Genomic DNA, 9,163 nt, shown 5'->3' with positions numbered 1-9,163 from the left:
GCTAAAAATTTTGAAATAACATTTCCCTCGTTCGATTTCTTCCACTGAAATTCATCCTTTTCTCTGATGAGTAGATATACTTCCCAACGATGCTTATCAAATATAGATTTCATTTTGAGGGGCAGTATATTTTTGAAATGATCATAAGAACTTTCAAAACTTTTAAAAAAATATCTTTAATGATCATAGCTGTACTTTATTTATTTATTTATTAATGCAATATTGCTTTTTATGTATTTATCTCTACCGTGATTTTTAAGATATAACTTTCCTACATTTTTACTCTATAATATACACTCGCTCTCATGGAATCTCTAAATATCTTTTAGATATGTCTCATACCAAGAGCACTTATCTGATATCCAGTATACCTTGTTTCCAAGGGACATATTTGATTAAATATAGATACATAATTTCAATATGGAGCAAATAATTCATGAGAAAATAATTTAAAAAAATAATTTGCAAAGATGTCATTGACTCTGTTATTATCTAGTGTAATAACACCAGTCAACATGAGTCCAAATACTTGAATGTATGCTGAGAGATTGTCTTAGCCTGTTTGCCTTCAGATGGTTGATTTCTGTAGTTATTATCAGTGTATTTTGGCAATTTAAATAAGAGTTTTGACTGTTATTTCCTGCAGGTAGTCATACTTAGTATTCCCTTTGATTAATTATATATATATATATATATATATATATAATATATATATATATATATATATACGACAGGCTTCTTTCAGTTTCTCTCTACCAAACCTGCTCGCAAGGCTTTGGTTGGCTTGAGGTTATAGTAGACATATAGTAGAAGACACTTGTCCAAGGTGCTACACAGTGGGAGTGAACCCAGAACCATGTGGTTGGGAAGCTTGCTTCTTACAACACAGCCACGCCTATGCCTATGTATATACTTATATGTAGCAACTTGAGCATGTGTCATCTACTACAGCCCCAGAGTGACCAATGCATCTTGAGTGAATTTGGTGGGTGGAAACTGTATGGAAACCTATTGTATATATGTGTGTGTGTGTATATATATATATATATATATTATATATATATATATATACATACATACATATACATACATATGTAAATCTGTATATCTGTTAGGAAGGACATCCAGCCCCAGAAACCATGCCAGAACAGACAATGGGGTCTGGTGCAACCCCTGGCCTTACCAGCTCCACTCAAACTGTCCAACCTATGCCAGCTTGGAAAACAGATGTTAAATGATGATTGATTGATTGATTGATTCTAGTTTGTTTGTCCCTAAGCGCGGATTGACAACTGGCGTTGGTTTGTTTACATCCTCATGACTTAGTGTTTCTAGAAAAGAACCCAACAGAATAAGAACCAAACTCGAGAAATATGAAATAAGGACTGGGGTTGATTTGTTTGACTAAACCCTTCGAGGCAATGCCGCAGCATGGTCGCAGTCCACTGACTGAAACAAGATGAAAGACAGAAGATACACATGCACACACACACACACACACACACACACACACACACACACACACACACACACACACACACACACATCCATATCAATTGTTCTTGTTTAAAATGGAAATGGCTAGAACTGTTAAAGCTTCCATCAGATGTAAAATTAAGCAGGAAGTTTGGCTTCAGTGTATGTCAACACTATGTTATGAATATGGTAAGCAAATTACACAGGAATCATGATTCATGGCTGACTTGCATAAGATACACGAGGGATTTCTCTTATGTCTCTTTCCTGTCTTTCCATAAATACACACACAAACGCACATGCACACACAAACACACACACACACACACAAACACCCCCCCACACACACACAAACACCCCCCCCACACACACACCTATATCTATGTATGTATATAAGTATATGTATACATATATATGTAGAAATATAAAAGGGGCAAAAATACTGGAGATATATACATATATATATATATATATATATATATATATATATATATAGGGGAGAGAGAGAGAAGGGCACACCATATATTTATATATGTGTATATTTATTAGTGTGTGTGAGAGAGAGAGAGAGAGAGTGTGTGTGTGTGTATGTGTGAATTCTCCCTCATGACAGCAACAATTGGAAAACAAATGCAGAAATTTTGCTCTAGATGACTTGAGAAATAATTCTTTGGAAAAAGCAAAAAGTAAAAAAAAGAAACTATTGGCTCAGACTATAAGATATATTTTCATGAGAGCATTTGATGATAAATTAATGAAATAGCTGCAGCTGAGTAAAAGCATTTGTTTATAGATTTTTATTATTTTTGTAGTAATTTCTGCCAGACTGTTAAGTTATAAAAATGGGAAGATATAAGAGACTATATTACTTCAGGTAAAACTCATTACTTAAATCCTCATTGTTTATCATGAATATTGTTGTTCCAGTTTAACATCCATTGCAGTTGTTTTTCTCTCATTTCCTGAGCTCCATAACTCTCTATTTAAGCCTAACTAAATGTTTAAGTTAATGGAAAATAGAGTATTTGGAATATAAATTCACCATCTCAAAAACGATAGCAGCTGCTAACAGACAAACTTGCCTCTGCAACTAAATCACTTAGGAGCAACCAAGTATCTTTCTCTGTTTATTTTTAATATATTACAACATAGATACAATAATATTATTCTCCTTCAGTAACAAAATTTACAGCTGTGGATTACTATCATTATAGAAGAAATTACAATTCGGTTTTGTATTTTTAATTGAGAATATCTATTAACCACATCTGTTCACTATTATTCAGTTACAAATGATTGTCTCACTGATAGTTTATAGATCTTTCGGCTGACAGTAAATACCATTTTAAGAATGTAATAAAATGAATAATTTATTTAATGTGAAATACTTAAGTAAGAATAACAGGTATTTTAAAATTTTATTGCAGATCTTGATGCTATTGAAGTATAATTTATCAGCAATCTAATGATGAATTAATAACTGCTATACTTATAATATCGAAAAATCATCAAATTGAAAGATATCTTTCTCTTAAGTTAAACAGCTAAAATATCAGGTTTATCTCTTACTAATCCAGTCATGGTAATGTTTCTTTCTGTGGTTGTCTTAGGTTGAGTTTTCAAACGCTCTCTAACATCCATGCAGCGTTTATCCAGCATCAGTGAATTGTTTTTGCGATCTAGTTCATCGTTAACAGCATGCAGATTCTTTTGGAGACTATCCAATGAATGCCTAAGTAATACAAAAAAAGATAAATTAATTAACAAATATAAAATACATAAATAAACAGAATAAATTAATAAATATGAAGAAAGACATATATGATTTCATTAATCAACATTTACTTCCTTGTTGTTAAGTAAAACAGGATGAAACTGAAAGCAGAGTAAGTACAATTTTGACAGCAACGTCAGCATATTAGAAAAAAAATTGATAGAGACAAAACTACAGAATCGTAGCATATGGTTATTAATGAATGTGAGCCTACTCATGCATTGCTTGATACAGTGTAGCTGTGTGGGCGAGAAGCTTGCTTCCCAACAACATGGTTAAAGGTTCTGTTCCACTGCATGGAACTTTGGGCAAGTCTTCTATACTATCGCCCTGGGCTGACCAAAGACTTGTGAGTGGATTTGGTAGACGGAAAGTGAAAGATGCTCATTGTGGGTGGGGGGGTGGTAAGAAGCTAGCTTCACATCCCCATGGTTTTGGGTTCAGTGGCACCTTGGGCAAGTGTCTTCTACTGTGGCTTCAGGCCACCCAAAGCCTTGTGAGCCAATTTGGTAGACAGAAATTGAAAGAAGCCCATTGTATATATATATATATATATATATATACATATATATATATAAATACATATATGTATGTATACATATATATATATTTATATATATATGTATATATCTATGTATGTGTGTCTTTGTGTGAATAATATTTTCCCATAGAAAAGTAGACATTAAAATGACAATCATGATGATGGATGATGTGGATGGTTTTGATGAAGATGATGATGACGATGACGACGACGATGGTAGTGGTGGTGGTGGTGGTGGTGGTGGTGGTGGTGAGAGTGGTGATGAACTTACAAAACTCCATTACTTAGATGTGCTAAAAATCAGTGATATTAACGAAAAATGTTTGAAATCATAGAATGCTTAAACCAATCTGGTGTTCTTACTGCTTGCAACAGAGAAAATTCAATCTATTATAAAACTACATTTCTAACCTCCTTCTAAAATAATTTGCATATTATGACCCTAGAGAGAACAATGGAGGTCTAACAACCACCAAAGATTATGATTTTGAGTTAGTTACGTTTCATTTAGCTTTCAGCAGCCACAACCATGAATGCTCTCTGAAGCACACTGTTTATATATTATCCAATATCTAGAATATATCATCTCGTGGTTATAAATTTCAAAACTAGTATACAAGGAATATTAAGTAAAACACTGCCGATCCGATGAATGAATAATTCCATAGAGGAATATATTTTCAGTTGTATTTTAATGTAATATGGTGGTTGCTTATTCTACAACACCAGACATTTGACTCCCAATATTCTGAAGACACCCAAAATTGCCACAGAGTAAGGGCTGAAGATTAAAACACTGCCGATCCGATGAATGAATAATTCCATAGAGGAATATATTTTCAGTTGTACTTTAATGTAATTTTGTGGTTGCTTATTCTACAACACCAGACATTTGACTCCCAATATTCTGAAGACACCCAAAATTGCCACAGAGTAAGGGCTGAAGATTATATTCATTAAACAATTTTTCAAAAAATTTTCATAGATAAAGCAGAAAAGGCTGTGTAGTTAAGAAGCTCACATTGCAATCATGTGGTTTCAGGTTTGGTCCCACTGCACAACACTTTGGGTAAATTTCTTCAACCATAATCTCAGGTCAACCAATGCCTTGTGAGCAGATTTGGTAGATGGAGACCACGTGGAAACATGTTGTGAGAGTGTATATATGTTCCCTTCTGTTTTTAGTTATCTAAAATTCTTCCTCTGAGGGAGGAAATCATTTCTAACAAAGATCAAAGCTCCATCAATTAGAATCTAAATAAGAAAAACAGTGTTGCATTTTAAACTTGAGAAAAGTCTTGCATATTTTTACTGTTCCACATACAGAATGTATTTCTAATGTGTGAGTTAGTTGGTTGATTTCTTTTTCTGAAAACCCTAGATTATCCATTTTGTCACTTAGGTATTGACTCACAAAGCCAAGTTCACCAATTATTATTGGTATAAATGTGAAATTACAATTTGGACAGTGAAGCCGGAGGCTTCAAAGCAGTTGACCATAGTTATCCTCTTCTCTTTCATTTTCAAAGCGATATACACATCAGTAGGATAGCTGACCTCTATGATGGTATATAGTTTCCTTTTCCTATCCCAACCAACAATATCCAGCCTGTCTTTTATTTATTAGGTATTTTGTAGCTGTCACATATTCTTGCATTGCAAATGAATAGCCTTCAAAGTGTGATGTAATGTAGAGGTCACATGTCCAAGAGAGACTTCACTTTATGTCAATATTAGTCTTCTTTAAAGATCGTGAGCTGGCAGAAACATTAGTATGCCAGGTGAAATGCTTAGTGGTATTTTGTCTGTCGTTACGTTCTGAGTTCAAATTTCACTGAGGTCGACTTTGCCTTTCATTCTTTCAGGGTCGATAAATTAAGTACCAGTTGTGTACTGGGGTTGATCTAATCGACTGGCTCCCTCCCCCCAAAATTACAGGCCTTGTGCTTAGAGTAGAAAAGAATATTAGTCTCCTTTAAGGTGGTGAGCTGGCAGAATTGTTAGAATGCCAGACAAAATGCTTAGTGGTAGTTCGTTCTGAGTTCAAATTCCGTAGAGGTCAACTTTGCCTTTCATCCTTTCAGGGTCAATTAAATAAGTACCAGTTACACATTGGGGTCGATATAATCGACTTAATCCATTTGTCTGTCCTTGTTTGTCCCCTCGGTGTGAAGCCCCTTGTGGGCAGTAAAGAAATAAGAATTGTTAGCATGCTGGATGAAATTCTTAACAGCATTTCGCTCGTCTTTCTGAATTCAAATTCTGCTGAGGTCAGCTTTGACTTTCAGTCTTTCAGAATCAATGAAATAAGTACCAGGGTCATTTAATCAACTTAGCCCCGCCACCAAACATTCTGGCTTTGTGCAAAAATTTGAAACCAATATTACTGTCTTTCGTAAACATACCTATGCAGAGTCTTTTCCTGGGATGCTGAGCATTTTGCATCCAGGTCTTCTTTGAGGTGTTGTTAGTTCAGCTGTTTTGGGGTTGTTATGTGAGGTCTTCAGGAAGCGAATGGAGCTTGCTGCAGGCATGTAAAATATTGTTCCCTTCACTTTTGAGCACAGAGTTTATGTGTATGTGTGTATGTGTGTGTGCATGCATGCATGCATGTGGGCATGCAGTGTGGATGTATATTTATGTATCTATATAGCTATACTTATATTTATATATACAGGGGGTTGGACAAAATAATGGAAACACCTAGCATCATAGCATCATAATTTTCAAATATCTATAAAACTGTCAAAAGCTTGTTTATTTCTATGGTTTTTGATTTATTATTAGTGTTGCTTAATATGTTTTGCTAAAATTACTGTTTCTTTTCAGATATCATCAGAAAAAGGTAATTAAAATTCATTAAAATGACAGATCTATTGAACTTTCTAAGAGATCAAATTGTTGGTGCTCGTATGGCAGGTGCTAGCGTAACGAAAACAACTGAAATGTTTGGTGTATCAAGAAGTAGTGTCTTGAAAATAATGACAGCCTTTGAGAAAGAGGGGAAAAACCTCCTCTTCGAAACAAAACTCCGGAAAAAAAAACAAAGCCTTCAGATAGGGACCATCGGACTCTTACTCGAATTGTTAGAAAGGATCCCAAAAGTACAGCTCCCAAAATTACTGCAGAGCTTAATGACCACCTTGAGAAGCCAGCTTCCACAAAAACAAAGCTGGATTTCACAGGAGGGTTGCAACCAGAAAACCACTACTTTCAAAAACAAACATTACAAAGCAGTTAGAGTGGAGTAAAGACCTTCAGAATTGGTCCCTAGAGTAGTGGAAGAATGTTATTTTCTTAGATGAGTCATCCTTTACCTTATTTCCAACCAACAGCTGAGTATACATGTAGAGACAGCCAAAAGAAGCATTTGACCCGGACTCTCTTCTTCCAACTGTTAAACATGGAGGAGGATCTGTGATTATCTGGGGAGCTATATCTTGGAAATCCACCAGTCCAATGCCTTCCCTTAATGGTAGAATTAAAAGTCAAGACTATTTAAGCATTTTATCTGATCAAATTCATCCTATGTTTGTGGAGCTGTTTCAAGAGGGAAATGTAATCTTTCAGGATGATAGTGCACCAATTCACACAACTAAAGTTGTTACTGAATGGCACGAGGAACATTCTAGTGAAGTTGAGCATCTTACCTGCCTCTGCAGTCCCCAGAACTCAATATTATTGCTATCCTCCACCATCATCACTACAAGAACTGGAGACTGTTTTAGCTGAAGAATGGACAAAAATTCCTTTGGAAACAATTCAAACTTTGTACAAGTCCATATCTCATAGAATTCAAGCTGTAATTACTGCCAAAGGCTGTCCTACTCCATACTAAAATAAATTTGTTTGAAATTTTAAGGTGTTTCCATTATTTTGTCCAACCCCTGTACATATAAATATATACATACAGAACAAAGTGTGGTAATAAGAAAAAGAGATGACCAAGGAATACATGATTATCTTATCAATTTCATTAGTTAACACCCGTTTCTGCTATAAGATGTAGTGGACACATAGCTAAGTGCCTGAGTAACACTTTATAGCTTCATCAGAGCCTCAAGGTATAGTAATCCATTTGTTTTGGGGTTGCATGTGGGGTCATCAGGAAGTGAGTGGTTCCTGAGGAGCTTGCTGCTGATTTTCTTATCATTGCTCAATGCTCATCTACTACTTCACTCTGAAACATTTGTGTATTGAGTTCTACATCAGGTTATCAGTCTCACAATTCCTCAGCGAAATGTTAAAACACACACACACATGTAAAATAATGAGGGCAGCTATATGCAATTTAAAACCAAAACGGAAGAATTCACTTGTTACTAATTGTGGATGATGGTGCAGAGTAGCACCTACATTGCTAGAAATAGGAGGTAAAACACCCTCTCAGCTGCAATGAAGCACACGGCTATGTACTGACAGGAGCGCTAACTGCCCCACAGTGACACAGATCATGATACAGGAGTTCCAGTTTCATATGAAATTAAAGCTCTCCATTGATGAGCGGTTTGACCAAATCCTAATTTTTTTTTTTGGCTTGTTTCAGTCATTTGACTGTGGCCATGCTGAAGCACCACCTTTAGTCAAACAAATCGACCCCAGGACTTATTCTTTGGAAGCCTAGTACTTATTCTATCAGTTCCTTTTGCCGAACAGCTGTGTTACAGAGACATAAACACACCTACATTGGTCGTCAAGGAATGGTAGGAAGACAAACACAGACACACAAACATATATGTATATACATATATACAATGGGCTTCTTTCAGTTTCTGTCTAACAAATCCACTCACAAGACTTTGGTCAGCCGGAGGCTATAGTAGAAGACACTTGCCCAAGGTGCAACGCAGTGAGACTGAACCTGGAACCATGTGGCTGGGAAGCAAGCTTCTTACCACACAACCACACATGTGACTATGACTGTCAGTATATGTATATGTTTGTACGATTATATATAAAAGTAGAAGGTAAGATTATCTTCTTGTGTCAAGCCAACTCACAAGGGCCGGTTTCCCATTTTCATGGTGCATAAATTTCCCACCTGGGTGGGATGCTGGTCTGTGGCAGGATTATTAGTTTTTGCCAGCTGAAGGGACTGGAGCAACGTGAAATGAAGTGTTTTGCTCAAGAACACAATGTGTCGCCCAGTCCAGGAATAGAAACCACAATCTTATGATCATGAATCCAACACCCTAACCACTAAGCCATACACCTCCACTATGTATGTATGTATGCATGTATGCTTGTATGTATGTTTGTATGTATGCATACATGTATGTATGTATATCACGTGATCACATGACCGACCAGACCATCAGATGTTGCTACACATCGCTGGTCACAATGTGTTCGTATTGTTTTAGCCTTCAAAT

General features: G+C 35.8%; 1 protein-coding gene across 2 annotated transcripts in view; it reads right to left on the bottom strand.

Moving 5' to 3' along the window:
- Nucleotides 1–2,880: 2,880 nt before the first annotated feature.
- The window catches only part of LOC115214313 (tektin-2-like), an 86,946-nt gene continuing 80,663 nt past the window's right edge, over nucleotides 2,881–9,163 (bottom strand). For both annotated transcript variants that reach the window (XM_029783487.2, XM_036504806.1), the window contains one exon: nucleotides 2,881–3,208. In XM_029783487.2, the coding sequence (XP_029639347.1) occupies nucleotides 3,013–3,208 (196 nt within the window). In that variant the 3' untranslated portion in view covers nucleotides 2,881–3,012. The remainder of the gene's footprint in view (nucleotides 3,209–9,163) is intronic.

The sequence above is a fragment of the Octopus sinensis genome, linkage group LG7 (genome assembly GCF_006345805.1).
Source record: "Octopus sinensis linkage group LG7, ASM634580v1, whole genome shotgun sequence".
NCBI classification, from domain to species: domain Eukaryota; kingdom Metazoa; phylum Mollusca; class Cephalopoda; order Octopoda; family Octopodidae; genus Octopus; species Octopus sinensis.
This window is presented reverse-complemented; position numbering and strand designations above follow the sequence as displayed.